Here is a 15,311-nt window from a genome sequence, read left to right as displayed (position 1 = left end):
ACAAAATTCTCTGGTCTGATGAAACGAAGATTGAATTATTTAGCCTGAATGCCAAGTGTCACATCTGGAGGAAATCTGTCACCATCCCTACGGTGAAGCATGGTGGTGGCAGCATCCTGTTGTGGGGATGTCTTTCAGCGGCAGGGACTGGGAGACTAGTCAGGATCGAGGGAAAGATGAATGGAGCAAAGTACAGAGAGATCCTTGATGAAAACCTTCTCCAGAGCGCTCATGACCTCAGACTGTGGTGAAGGTTCACCTTCCAACAGGACAACAGGAGCTTGGACTTGAACCCGATCTAACATCTCTGAAGGGACCTGAAAATAGCTGTGCAGCAACGCTCCCCATCCAACCTGACAGAGCTTGAGAGGATCTGCAGAGAAGAATGGTAGAAACTCCCCAAATACACGTGTGCCAAGCTTGTAGCGTCATACCCAAGAAGACTCGAGGCTGTAATCCCTGCCAAAGGTACTTCAACAAAGTACTGAGTAAAAGGTCTGAATACTTATGTAATATTTCAGTTTTTTTGCAAATTAGCCAGACATTTCTAAAAAAAACATTTTTTTTTGTTTTCTCATGGGGTATTGTGTGTTGATTGGGGGGGGGGGACAATTGTATCAATTTTAGAATGCTGTAACGTAACAAAATGTGGAAAAAGTCAAGAGGCCTGAATACTTTCCAAAAGCACTGTACATGGGTCTTTTTTGCTTTAAGTGTCTCTCGCTCTGCTACTTTGAAAATAGTGCCCTCAAGTATTCTAGATAGATAGGTGCATGATATTGAAATTTAACAAGCTTACCTGGCAGTGGCTTATCAAAGATTATTCTTACAGAAGATTCATGCAACAACTCTCATGTATCACGTTAAACATCTTGCTATACTACCTCTTCATGGCCTTGTTTTCAACACATGTAATAGAAACTTCACCGGCCAATCAAATGTATGTGTGTCCTTTCTCTTCCGTGGTGCCCGGTGGTTAATCAGCCATCAATTATTTGAAAGTAGAAGTGTAATAAGATCCAGGTCACTGAGAGGGAGAGAGGGATAGAGAGAGACTTCCATTAAGTACACATACTGGCTGTCTATCCCCCTTCCAGCCGATGATAAATGCCTGCAGTACACATTGTCCAGTGTTGGCGCTGCAACACAGACACTTCTGTTAAGGGGTGTTTATGAAAATCCATAACTGTCACGGTCCCCCATGGTCACTCAGCCCAGCGTTTACGTTTCCTACTCATTTTTCATTCCCACTGTAAACACCAAACCCCTGGAGTCTCTCCACTGTTCGTCTGGCGAGAGGCAAAGCAGAAACGTCCGAACAGACAGACAGCAGGCTCTGGTCTCTTACCATTGGGCTGCCTGTGGTAAACAATTACAATACTGCCAGAGGGCAAGCAGCTAGCCACTCGTTTACCCCCTTGCCACCTTCCCCTGTTAAGTGGACGTGGCCACCTCCCTCAGCTCTAATTGAATAACAACACGATGATGCGGTAATTGTGTGGTACATATGGACATTTTTAGTCAGGCCTCTTTTCTCTCTTACTCCCTCTCCCTGTCTACTTCTCTTTCCCTCCATCTCTCTCTCCTCTCTCTCTATTCGTATTGCTGGTTGGATGGTCATCATGAACACAACTAACATGCTCCCCACCTACTCTTTGACGATCTTGATCGCCGTATCTCTCCGTCTCTCACATAACCTATAGCCATGTTATTGTCTCCCACCCCCAACGAGGGCCCTGTCAGCTCAGCTTCTTACCTCCCAATATCTGACCTGTGACCTTTGCTCTAATGTCACCTTCTCTTTGTCTATCTATCGGTCTTTCTCGCTGTTTTATCTCAGTCTAATGGTTAAGATATTAGGTTGGCTATTGGGAGACCCAGGTTCGATTCTCACCAGGCACACGTGTCCTACATAGTAAATATACCCACTGTTACGCAGTGTTTGCTGACGTTATTTTCTCTTTATGTACCCACAGCTTTCAGTCGAGCGCCCATTCCCATGGCTGTGGTGAGGAGGGAGCTGTCGTGTGAGAGCTACCCCATCGAGCTGCGCTGTCCGGGCACTGACGTCATCATGATCGAGAGTGCCAACTACGGCCGCACCGACGACAAGATCTGCGACGCAGACCCGGCACAGATGGAGAACACGCGCTGCTACCTGCCAGATGCCTACAAGATCATGTCCCAGAGGTGAGAAGCATCTAGAACTGTATATCTACGTATGGTCTCTACATTACTATGAATAGATTGTCTGTGCTTGGTAATGCTCAATGACACCGGCCCCAAATACTGCCGTTGCAATTTTGGCTACCTTTTATTGAGTCTTTGTCTGGAGTTCATAGACCAGAGTGGAGTGGATTTCATGAATGAACTTTGTCTGTTATGGGGGAAACAAGTCCCCATTGAAAATAATAAGCAATTCCCCTATGTTGATAATTGGTGTTCCATTTGTAATTCCTGAATTACGTTTAGTTGGATATTGATTTGATTGAGACTCTGAGGTGATTGCCACTTATATTGCAGGTGCCTCTCGCTGTTATCGATTTCCGTTTTTCTCAAATGAGATGAAAGGTGCTACATACATAGTCCTGGAAGTGTATATTTGGGACATATACACTTTTGAATCCGGTGTATACGATACACTTGATATGTTTTATTACAAGGGGATTTCATGAGTAGGACGTGTTTGGGTATTAAGTTTTGTTTAGAGATCGGAATTACGATGATGTCTTCTGCAACGGACCACCTTCGAAGAAATCCAATATGAAACACTCTTGGTTTGCTGTCCGGCAGTGAATCGATCCTTGTGTTCTCAGTAGAATACGTTAAGAATTCCAACGAGTCTAGAAAATTCTCAGATCGAACGCAATAAATCCCCGTCTTGGGTGTAAATTCATACTACCTATACATTTTTGCCTGTGATGGGAAATCAATGTTCATTTGAAATCATTTGAATACATTAAATCTTATTTGTCTAAATAAATATGACCTCGGTGAGCTCCCCTGCCAGACCTAAGCGCGTTGTGTAGAGTTATGGCTACGTTGTGGAGAAATCAGGAAACGGAGGCCGATTTGTCAGTGCAGACAGAGTGTATACAGCACTTTGACAGTGATATAAGAGAATATACACATCATCTGATGATTTACATTCTGTAAATGTGCACATCATACAGGTTTTGAGCATACATGCAGCTAATGTGCTCTATTTAAGAAAAGTAAGCACAGTCATTGTTATTTTTTGGAATTTGCTAGGACTATCATTATACACCGTGTTGGGTTACTAAGTACTCGGAATGGTTGTCTGTAAAACCATTTTCCATAGATGCACAGCATGACTTGGTTCAAGCCCTCTTTAAAAGCTGCAGACATGCACCAGGATTTGTAGCTGTTGTCGCGCTCATGTTGTCGTGAATAAGTTACGAGCACTCCAACGAGATAAGGTTTATCTAAATTGCTTTTCAGTGTTGACACGTCCCCGTTTTCCAAACCCAGTGTTCCATGTGCTACCCTTTTGAGAATACTAATGACGTTCTGCACATTATCTAACTGCCTCTCCCCTCCACTCTGTGTATGGCATGACAAAGGTGAGATACACACTAGTGTGAGAAGTATGGATAAAAAGGTAGGTCTTAACACCACTGTCAGATAATTGATCCGGCCCATAGCATCTCCCTCGTTCTCCCTCCTGCACCACCCACTCAGAAGAGTAATCCCTGCCGGAATGAATCGAACTGGAGATGAGGAAGAAACGGAACAACAACAAAAAAGACAACCAGGGGGAAAAAAGAACAGCACCAGGGAACTGCACTTTTCTCTTTAGCATCATGTGAATAGGGATGCGCTAAGGGTTAGTTAGCACGTAGGAAAGTGCGACGGTCACGCGATGCCCCAGGCTGCAACAGAGCGGGTACAGCTATTGCTAGGAACCCGGTAACTAAGCTCATTAGAAGACAAAAACAGGAATAGAATCAAAACAAACAACAATTCAGAAAACTGTCGCTTCAAAGACGACAGAGGTCGACACGAGATGAAAAATGGGCCCCAAAACTGCTCGCTCTGCGTTTTTGTTTGGTGGATTTGTCTGATGTCGCTGACAGGATAATGTGACAAATTCACACAGAAGAAGAATGGACTGTTCAGCACACCGATGCCGACTTTGACATGCTTCTGAGCATTTGTCATTTTTCTTTGAGCTTTTTCCTGATTACAATTGACTGCCTTTGATCAGATTATCTAAGTATTGCATAACAGTAAGTACATTTAGCTTAGTGTTTAGACTAAGCTTAGATGTTATAACAAATAGAAAACAGCAGTGATTGTTTTCATGTCTATCTTTAGGGGTTTGAATGAAAAGTATGTTGTTTACTTTCATGTTGTTGGCTATTGGCTTCGTACAGAATGTCCTCCAAACAGAATGGGCACTGGGACTGAGGCACACTTCCCTGATATTTGATATCCTACTCTGTAGAGACTACCCCTCCCCCTTAGTGGAATGTTCCTCCTTTGGGATTTTCTTACATTTTTTTGCCAGCCCATGAGCCACCTGTCTTTCCTGCTGGCATGGTCTGGGCGGGTATCACTCTGTCAGACTAAGCTACAGGCTAACATCCATCACGAGGAAATACCCATCCATATCACCAAGCCTGCTATCAGTCAGTACACATTTGGTCAGCGCAACTCCCTTTTCCTTCCCCTCCCCCTAACTATTCAAAAAGGGCCCCATTTGATATTCAGAAGAATGGAATGACCTCCCACCACACAAAGAAAAGCAGAAATGGTTGCTTATCAGCATACAGAGGCTCCTCCAGCTAGGTGTTTGGTTCCATTAGTCTTTTAAGCGAGTTCTAATATCTCCTGCCTGAGTGATAGCGAGCCGGTGAGTGCCGTAATGCATCTCAAAATGAAGGCGGTCTTCCCAACGTGCCCCCGACAGGATGAATGGCTCTGAGTCATTACTGATGCTCTCGCATGCAGCGGCCATTACGTGTCTGGAAAATCACAGCCACTCAAAGATGTGTCACCTGTGTGTGACACCGGGTTACAACTGGAAGGTGGATAATGATATTGTAATTCAAACATATGCCACCAGGACTCATTTGGACGTAATTGGCAGCAATTACCATACTTCAGCCCACCTACTCTTCCCAATGAATTTTAGCTGGCAACTAGCTCTGTATATTGAGTGTTTCGGGAGTTATCTACATGCGGTTTATTGTTTTGGAGCCTCTTGAAATCTCTCCTCAATAAACTCTGCAGTGAAGCTAGATTATTCCTCAGAAGTGCTTCCGCCCGTCCTCTACAACAGCACGGTGCTATCATATCAATCGGGCTTGATCTCGTCAACGCACGTGCGACGCGCCATACTTCAAAAAACGAGCGACGGCGATATCGAACAACACCCTCCACCGTTTTCTCATCAGCGGCCCAGCGCCTGTCGTCTTTTGTGTTCCCCCTCTCTTTCCCTGAGGCGTCGTGGCCTTCACGGCTAGTAATTACCGGCAATATCAAAGTCGTATATCACCCGGCATCTCTGCAGACCTCTCCGGGTACCTTAAGGGAACGCCTGATAGGAAGAGAAAAGGGTCAAAAACGAGACCCTTCCCCCCCTATCCCCTTTTCTCTGAACTTTTCTCCCCATCTCTTTCTCTCTGTCTACGAGGCATTCGGTCTGCTGATTCTCTCGACACGTTCAAGTGTCTGGCCTTTCATCAGCTAAGTGCAGTGTTGTGTCTGCTCCCCGGGTTGAGGCAAACACGGAACATTTGAAATAATTGCAGGCTAAAAACATGACATTTTGAAGGAAAATATGTTTTTGTAGCAAAAGTGATTCGTGTGTGCTGTGATTTTTACACAAGTTCCATTTACCGGCAGGTTGAATGTCATGGGTATTGCATTGTATACCACTTGGGATTGAAGCTACAGATCTTCAGTCAATAGTTAATTTTCTTTTACAAGTGCACCATAATAGTTTTTTTTTTGCCTTCATTCACTTTGTCATACGTAGGCTAGAATGTATGAAACGGAACAAAACTAAACGTATTACTTCAAATTCCTCAATGTAAAAGCAAACTATCAAAGATAAGAGAGCGAGAAGGGGGGAGAGCGAGAGAGAGAGCATATGAAGTAAAAATCCTACTCCCTCCCCGTTGATCTTAACATCCGGTCGAGTTTCCGTCATTCTTGGTATTTGACCTGCTTCACAGGGTTTAAGGATTTGATAAGATATTTATTTAAAAGAGAGAATATTAGCTGAAGGTCCCTTTCAGTTCCAATGCCCTTCCTCATCCAAATCCCTTGACTTAACTGTCGTATGCGTACGTTTCACCAGCTGGATAGGCAGACACTCAGTGTATATTACAACACTGCAAATATCCAACCAGGTGGCAAGTAAATGTAAAAAAAAAATAATAATAATAATCCGGCATTCATTTGTTTTGGCATTCCTGTTTTTCAAGTCACGTGTTGATGCACATTTTGCATTGGTTCCTTGATCTATGATTTTTGCGTTGTTTCAGCCAATGTTTATAATGGAATACATGTCACGTGACTGTACAATTTACTCTTAATACATGTTTGGGGGGTATTCATAGTCTGTGGTTACCATCAGTGGTGGAATCCATTAAATGCTAGTCATATTTTGAGGAGAGAAAGAACACACCACTAAAGCACAAACCAAGTGGAATGTCCTTACACGGAGTGTTTAGTGTCCCTAGTTGCCCCCCAACAACCAGCTAGAGAGTTCAGCCAGGCACAAAATGATTCTACATCCAACTGCCTTGTATCCCATTACGTATTCATCCTCCCGCGTATTACCACTTCTGATACTTCTCATCTTTTTCTCATAAAAGTTTGGCCGTTTTGAGTCTTGGTGGTATGGAATTGATGAGGAAGCATGGTGTAACAGGAGTTCGCCGAGCTGAAGCGGGATACTGTCTCATCTAAGATCAATTGGCTGTCTCTGAGGGAAAGTCACCTTATTAAAAAAAGGCTTTTGGCGTTTTGCAACACCCTAACTCATGTTTTTAAAGGAGGTGTCCCAGTTCATGCGTTGCAATGCACTGTTTGGTTGGTAGTAGATAATTGGTATGTTTGCATTTTAAATAGATTATGACCCATGGATACAACAGCATATGTGATTTTGGTTGGTATACAGTATGTAGTTTGGCTTGGTGTTGAACTTCCCATATAAATCAAATCTTGAGAGTCAATTATTCGGCTAAGATGTGCTAATGCATGAATTTAATCTCTGAATAAAGAATATCTTAGATGTGGTTCTCGCACACACACCCGCAGGGTTATTTTCAGAAAGAAATCACCAGCCTCCAGTTTGCAGAGTTTGTATTTTGCCCATGTTTTCTATTGAGGACATTGTGTGCTGTATGAGGTCTGTATAAGACCAACAGCAATATTTGTGTTAAGTTTATAAGGCAGAGCAGTTTGCCTCTGCCGAACCTGTCCTTACTCATACATGTCTTGCAGTGCCGACAAACTATTAATCAAGCTATTCCCCTCGGAACCATGGTTGTGTTGATCACCTGTCAATTATAGATTCCATCAACCACCGCATGAGATGATGGCCCGTTGTGAATACCAAAACAAATGTGAGATAATGAAATTGAGCCAAAGGGAGGTTTTCTGTGACTACAACCAGTAATAAGTAAAGGGGTCATGCTAGCGAGAACAGCTCTTGACAGAAAAAGTCCTATCCCCTTTGGAATACAAAGAACATGCAAGCAATAAAATGAATTCCAAAGTCTGATGATTACTTAAGGAATATAAGCCCCATTTCCATCTGTGCATGTTTTTGCTGCCTTCTCACAGGAAAAAGGAAAACAATATTTGTTTTCCTTTTTCTTCCCCTATGGATGAAGTCACCCGACATTCATTATCCCCTCTCGTTTTTCATCCCCGCCTGCCTCCATTCTCTCCACCCGGCTTGATAAGAACCTGCTGCATTTCCATTTGGCCAATTGGGTACAGTAAATTCAGCCTGGCAGTCTAACCTTCCAGCCAACGGGCAAGGCCAGGTCATAGACCAGACGAGACTTAATTGTGATTAAGAAAATAAGGGCCTAAGCTGGCAGTGGAAAATGTTTTTTGGGAGTTTTCCTATGCAGAGCAGATTGATAACTCTCAAAGGATAGAGGGAGAAAAAGAAAGAGGATTGAATCCAGCAGCCGGGCGGTTTGAGAATCCCTGTGTTGGATGCCATTTGCAGTTGTTTTCCAAATGCCCTCTGGGTTTCTTTATGCCCCCACAAGTTGAAGTAAAACAAAAAAAAAATGAATTTGAGAGGTTTTAACTTTTCAACTGTTACCTGTTCTCCTCACGAAACCCCGGCATAGCTCAGGCCTTACGTGGTAGAATGTCAGATGAATAGCCTTGCACGGTGCGGTCACTGGCTAAACATGTGTCGTAATGGAATGAAAGTAAATGGTCGGGAGGAGGAGGGCTCAGTCCATTTGTCAGCTGTGGGATTGGGTTTCACTTGGATGCCCCAGAACAGTAAAGAAAGCGCTAATTCAGATTGGGGGTAGTTGGTCAAATGGCACACTGGAAGCAGACTCCGCTACCACCTGATGTTTTCCTCCTTCGCTCAGAAATCCCTCTGTTGTTTTTCCCTTCCGTCTTCCCTCTTGTTCTGTTCTTCTCTTAATTGTCAGGCTAGAGTAGGCACCGATTTGATGTCTACTACAGCGCGCCGCTTCCAACTCAAAGAGAAAGTGCCGAAGGGGGCAATTTCTCTGTCGTCTTATGTAGGAGTGGGCGGCCGACTTCGCTTGACCTTTGGGTAACATTACGTTGATCCATCCTCGCCTCGGAGATAAAACATCATCGTGCTTTTCTGATTGATGTCTTGTCTCTACATCATTACCAGTCCTTTTACATTCTCTGTTACTCCCTTGCCTGCACCCTGCCCCCAAAAATAACTTTCCCCTGATGTAAATTCCTTCACTAATCACTTGCGCTGAGGGCTATTTAATTGAAATTGATGAGCGAGCGGTGGAATGGTAAAATTCACCTGAAAAACTATGCCCCTATGAATCAGGCTCCAGGTGTCAGACCAGGCTCCACATTTCATTACACCACAACCGGGTGATTTTTAAACCAGTCTAAATTAGCTGGGTAATGAAAGCCTCTCCTTGTTTGTACCATATTTTACATCATCTGTATAGAACTAGGTAGACATGGGGGCAGGAGGTGGTTTGGAGGGAGGTTAGAGGGGCTGAACTAGTTCATTTTCTTGGGGATTACCTCACCCGTAGCGGAGCGCACTTAGCCGTACTTTAGTCCTGAAAAGAAAACAGCCGTTGTCGGAGAAAGAAAAGGAGGACATCTCCAGAGTATCGAGTTTCTGGAGTGTCCATTAGTTCCAAATAAACAAGACATCATTTTCATCTGTGAGGAAGTCAATATTTATGCTCAAATGAGCATTGAAAATGGTGTAGTTTCTGATTATTTAGCTTGTCCACCCCTCTCTCACTGCTAGCCCAAGTGGTGCAGTGATATTGAATCATTCATGAGAACGGGAGCTCATCTTGGAGTTTGTTTGTCAGAATTGAAGTCAGATTTCTCTCTGTTGTGCCACTGCTAGCCCTTCTAGTTGTCGAGTCGATGGGGCTCTTTCTGCTTTTCTCCCAGTGTCTTTACAGCTGTGGATTTACTGCATTTGTCACGGAGCGCAGTAAGTATGTGGGTTGTTTGAATATGTCAGCTGGCTTGGCCAGGCGGCACTGTGTACTCAGACGATGGGGAGAGAGTGTGGGCTAATCTTGTAGGGGCCGAGCCCCAACGAGGCGCCCTGGTCCTCAAACGGTGACTCAAGTTGTTCAACTGTGATGGCTTCTAGTCGTTGCTCAATTCTGACATTATAGTCTCCCACTCCATACTATGGATATTCTCTCTCGCTCTCGCTCTCTCAAACTCACACACACACCCCTCCCTCCGTGGGCCGAAACTGGACATGAATGGGTGGCCGCGGGCCAAATCCTATGGGTACGGCACTCAGGGGAAGTAGTTGCTGCCGGCGTTGCCACCTGCTTCCACAGTCGAGACGCGGAGGCCCCTTCTCTCCCTGTTTTCCTTTCTCAGGCAAAAAGCGAGTCCCTAGGGACCCGTTTCTACCAGGCATCCCTCGCTCACCTCTAGTCACCTCACCTGCTCCGTCTGTTTCTTTTTGGTAGCCCGTCCTGTCATCCATGCATAATTGTCTCGTATTTCAAGAACAGGGTTTTTCCCCAAGTAACGTTTTCAAGACAAATGTGTGTAGGGGCCCTCTGGTGGCTTTTACAGTATGGGATTCATTTAAAAGTCTCTGAGGCTGTCTAACTAGTTTCAAATGGGTTTGATTATTATTGCATGGGGTGACGTTTCAGTTGTTTTGGAAACTGTCACAAAACTTCTGCGCTGATGGTTTCTGCTCCTCAATCTATAGGCTTAATATGGAATTCTATGAAAGGGGATGCATGGGATGTCAACTATTAATCTTTAATCTGGAAAACTGATGGCACAATCCTTATGATCAATGTTTCATACCACAGTTGCATAATTCACTTTGATCGAGCGCAGATGTGGCATTGAATATTCTATCAGTTGGTACCCCACAACCCTAAACGTATAGAAAGCTGTTCTAAAATATATTCAGAATGATGATAATACTGTATCATGTGTGATTCAAGTGCTGGGAGCTTTTGGAATGACTATTGTAGCTGGAAACAGCTGATTTTTAATGGAATATCTTCATAGGCGTACAGAGGCCCATTATCAGCAACCATCACTCTTGTGTTCCAATGGCATGTTGTGTTAGCTAATCCAAGTTTATCTTTAGAAAACTCTTTTGCGATTATGTTAGCACAGCTGAAAACTAGTGCTGATTTAAAGAATCAATAAAACTGGCCTTCTTGAGACTTTATGAAGGCCTTGGGTAACATTTTTTTCAAATAACACCATAGCTTTTTCATTGGTTTGGTGCTATATGTAAAATATGTATGTGTATGTGTATATATATATATATATATATATATATATATATATATATATATATGTGTGTATGTGTGTGTGTATGTGTGTGTCTATATATATATATATATGTGTGTGTATATATGCAGTTGAAGTCGGAAGTTTACATACACCTTAGCCAAATACATTTCAACTCAGTTTTTCACAATTACTGACATTTAATCCTAGTAAAAATTCCCTGTCTTAGGTCTGTTAGGATCCCCACTTTATTTTAAGAATGTGAAATGTCAGAGTAATAGTAGAGAGAATGATTTATTTCAGATTTTATTTCATCACATTCTCAGTGGGTCAGAAGTTTACACACACTTAATTAGTATTTGTTAGCATTGTCTTGAAATTGTTTAACTTTGGTCAAACGTTTCGAGTAGCCTTCCACAAGCTTCCCACAATAAGTTGGGTGAATTATGGCCCATTCCTCCTGACAGCTGGTGTAACTGAGTGAGGTTTGTAGGCCTCCTTGCTCTCACACGCCTTTTCAGTTCTGCCTACACATTTTCTATAGGATTGAGCTCCGGGCTTTGTGATGGCCACTCCAATACCTTGCCTTTGTTGTCCTTTAGCCATTTTGCCACAACTTTGGAAGTATGCTTGGGGTTGTTATCCATTTGGAAGACCCATATGCGACGAAGCTTTAACTTCCTGACTGATGTCTTGAGATTAGAGGTCGGCCGATTATGATTTTTCAACGCCGATACCGATTTATTGGAGGACCAAAAAAGCCAATACCGATTAATCGGCCAATTTTTTTTTAATGTTATTTATTTCTTTGTAATAATGACAATTACAACAATACTGAATTAACACTTATTTTAACTTAATATAAAACATCAATAAAATCAATTTAGCCTCAAATAAATAATTAAACATGTTCAATTTGGTTTAAATAATGCAAAAACAAAGTGTTGGAGAAGAAAGTAATATGTGCCATGTCAAAATATGTGCCATGTAAAAAAGCTAACGTTTAAGTTCCTTGCTCAGAACATGAGAACATATGAAAGTTGGTGGTTCCTTTTAACATGAGACTTCAATATTCCAAGGTAAGAGGTTTTAGGTTGTAGTTAATATAGTATTTATAGGACTATTTCTATCTATACCATTTGTATTTCATATACCTTTGACTATTGGATGTTCTTATAGGCACTATAGTATTGCCAGTTTAACAGTATAGCTTCCGTCCCCCTCCTCGCCCCTACCTGGGCTGGAACCAGGAACACATCGACAACAGCCACACTCGAAGCGTCGTTACCCATCACTCCACAAAGGCTGCGGCCCTTGCAGCGCAAGGGGAATAACTACTCCAAATCTAAAAGCGAGTGACGTTTGAAACACCCAGCTAACTAGCTAGCCATGTCACATTGGTTACACCAGCCATTAGGCTGATAGGCTTGAAGTCATAAACAACGCTGTGCTTGCGAAGAGCTACTGGCAAAACGCACGAAAATGCTGTTTGAATGAATGCTTACAGGCCTGCTGGTGCCTACCATCGCTCAGTAAGACTGCTCTATCAAATCATAGACTTAATTATAACATAATAACACACAGAAATACGAGCCTTTGGTCATTAAATATGATCGAATCCGGAAACTATCATTTAAAAAACAAGACGTTTATTCTTTCAGTGAAATACGGAACTGTTCGGCATTTTATCTAACGGGTGGCATCCCTAAGTCTAAATATTCTTGTTACATTGCACAACCTTCAATGTATGTCATAATTACGTAAAATTCTGGCAAATTAGTTCGCAATGAGCCAGGCAGCCCAAACTGTTGCATGTACCCTGACTCTGCGTGCAATGAACGCAAGAGAAATGACATAATTTCACCTGGTTAATATTGCCTGCTAAACTGGATTAGTAGTTATAACTAGTGATTATGATTGTTTTTTATAAGATAAGTTTAATGCGAGCTAGCAATTTACCTTGGCTTCAACTGCATTCGCGTAACAGGCTGGCTACTCGTGGAGTGCAATGGTTAGAGCGTTGGACTAGTTAACTGTGCGGTTATACGATTGGCACCCCTGAGCTGACAAGGTGAAAATCTGTCGTTCTGCCCCTGAACAAGGCAGTTAACCCACAGTTCCTAGGCCGTCATTGAAAATAAGAATGTGTTCTTAACTGACTTGCCTATGTAAATAAAGGAATAAAATATATATATATATATTTTTTTTATAATCGGAAATCGGCGCCCAAAAATACCGATTTCCGATTGTTATGAAAACTTGAAATTGGCCCTAATTAATCAGCCATTCCGATTAATCGGTCGACCTCTACTTGAGATGTTGCTTCAAAATATCCACATAATTTCCCCCCCCTCATGATTCCATCTATTTTGTGAAGGGCATCAGTCCCTCCTGCAGTAAAGCACCCCCACAACATGATGCTTCCACCCCCGTGCTTCACAGTTGGGATGGTGTTCTTTGGCTTGCAAGCCTCCCCCTTTTTCCGCCAAACATAACGATGTTCATTATGGCCAAACATTTCTATTTTTGTTTCATCAGACCAGAGGACATGTCTCCAAAAAGTATGATCTTTGTCCCCATGTGCTGTTGCAAACCGTAGTCTGGCTTTTTTATGGTGGTTTTGGAGCAGTGGCTTCTTCCTTGCTGAGCGGCCTTCCAGGTTATGTCGATATATTCAACATACTCCAAACTTCTTCCATTTAAGAATGATGGAGGCCACTCTGTTCTTGTGGACCTTCAATGCTGCAGACATTTTTTTTGTACCCTTCCCCAGATCTGTTTCTCGACATATTCCTGTCTTTGAGCTCTACAGACAATTCCTTCGACCTCATGGCTTGGTTTTTGCTCTGACATGCACTACCAACTGTGGGACCTCATATAAGCAGGTGTGTGCCTTTCCAAATCATGTCCAATCCATTAAATTTACCGCAGGTGGACTCCAATCAAGTTGTAGAAGCATTGCAAGGATGGATGGAAACAGGATGCACCTGAGCTCAATTTGGAGTCGCATAGCAAAGGGTCTTACAGTATGTGAATAAGATATTTCTGTTTTATTTTTTATACATTTGCAAAAAGTTAACATATTTTCGCGTTGTGTGTATATTTGCTGAGGATATTGTTAGGGATGCATGGTATATCGGTGAGTATATTGGAATCTGACAATATTAGCTAAAAAATGCAAGCATTGGCCCGTTGTCTAGTTTTACGCCGATGTCAAAGCTGACAAATAACGTAAGTAGGTGACGTAAAGACCCCATGAAAAATACTCCGCTACGCAGAAAAATACAAAGCGCACACTTCCTACAACTAAACAAGTTCAAGTTGAGCATACGTTTTGATGATATTTTACTGGTAATGGGGACATGCGTAAATGCCAACAAAATAACTTTTTGGTGTGTGTGTAACCTTTAACTAGGCAAGTCAGTTAAGGACAAATTCTTATTTACAATGACGGCCTACCCCGGTCAAACCCGGACGACGTCGGGCCAATTGTGCTTAGCCCTATGGGACTCCCAATCACGGCCTACCCCGGCCAAACCCGGACGACGCCGGGCCAATTGTGCTTAGCCCTATGGGACTCCCAATCACGGCCTACCCCGGCCAAACCCGGACGACGCCAGGCCAATTGTGCTAAGCCCTATGGAACTCCCAATCACGGCCTACCCCGGCCAAACCCGGACGACGCCGGGCCAATTGTGCTTAGCCCTATGGGACTCCCAATCACGGCCTACCCCGGCCAAACCCGGATGACGCCGGGCCAATTGTGCTTAGCCCTATGGGACTCCCAATCACGGCCTACCCCGGCCAAACCCGGACGACGCCGGGCCAATTGTGCGCCGCCCTATGGGACTCCCAATCACAGCCGGGATTAGAATCAGGGACTGTAGTGACGCCCCTTGCACTGAGGTGCAGTGCCTTAGACCACTGCCTCAGTGTGTGTGTGTTAACTATTTAACTGTACTAGAATGCTTAAAAGGCTGCTAAAATTGAAAATATTTGTTATCAATATCAGGGTTGTTTTGGCACGGAAAATATTGGATATCGTTATCGGCCAAAAATGTCATATCGGTGCATCCCTATAATTTTTATTTTATTTAATCCATTTTAGAAAAAGTCTGTAACATAACAAAATGTGAAGTCCTGGTGTCGGAGTACTTTCCTAAGGCACTGTTTGGTTGTATTGGGTAATAGTCTAAGGTTATCTCTTTGTCCTCGTCTTGTCATTCTTCAGCACTGTTATGTAGTACAATGGCTGTGCAGGTGCCTTATTTTGCGCAGTGAGGGAGCTACCGTCTCACTTTTTTCATGGTTCCGGCCATACTTGTTTTCTTTGC

The 15,311-nt window shown here is 43.1% G+C and overlaps 1 protein-coding gene across 16 annotated transcripts in view; it reads left to right on the top strand.

Moving 5' to 3' along the window:
- Positions 1-15,311, top strand: part of LOC110500600 (adhesion G protein-coupled receptor L3) — a 313,269-nt gene that overhangs the window by 91,844 nt on the left and 206,114 nt on the right. For all 16 annotated transcript variants that reach the window (XM_021578039.2, XM_021578040.2, XM_021578038.2 and 13 more), the window contains exon 4: positions 1,977-2,190. In XM_021578039.2, coding sequence (XP_021433714.2) covers positions 1,977-2,190 — 214 coding nt within the window. The remainder of the gene's footprint in view (positions 1-1,976; positions 2,191-15,311) is intronic.

The sequence above is a fragment of the Oncorhynchus mykiss genome, chromosome 21, assembly GCF_013265735.2.
Source record: "Oncorhynchus mykiss isolate Arlee chromosome 21, USDA_OmykA_1.1, whole genome shotgun sequence".
Lineage (NCBI taxonomy): Eukaryota > Metazoa > Chordata > Actinopteri > Salmoniformes > Salmonidae > Oncorhynchus > Oncorhynchus mykiss.
Note: the sequence above shows the minus strand (reverse complement) of the source record. Positions and strands in the feature narration are given on the sequence as shown.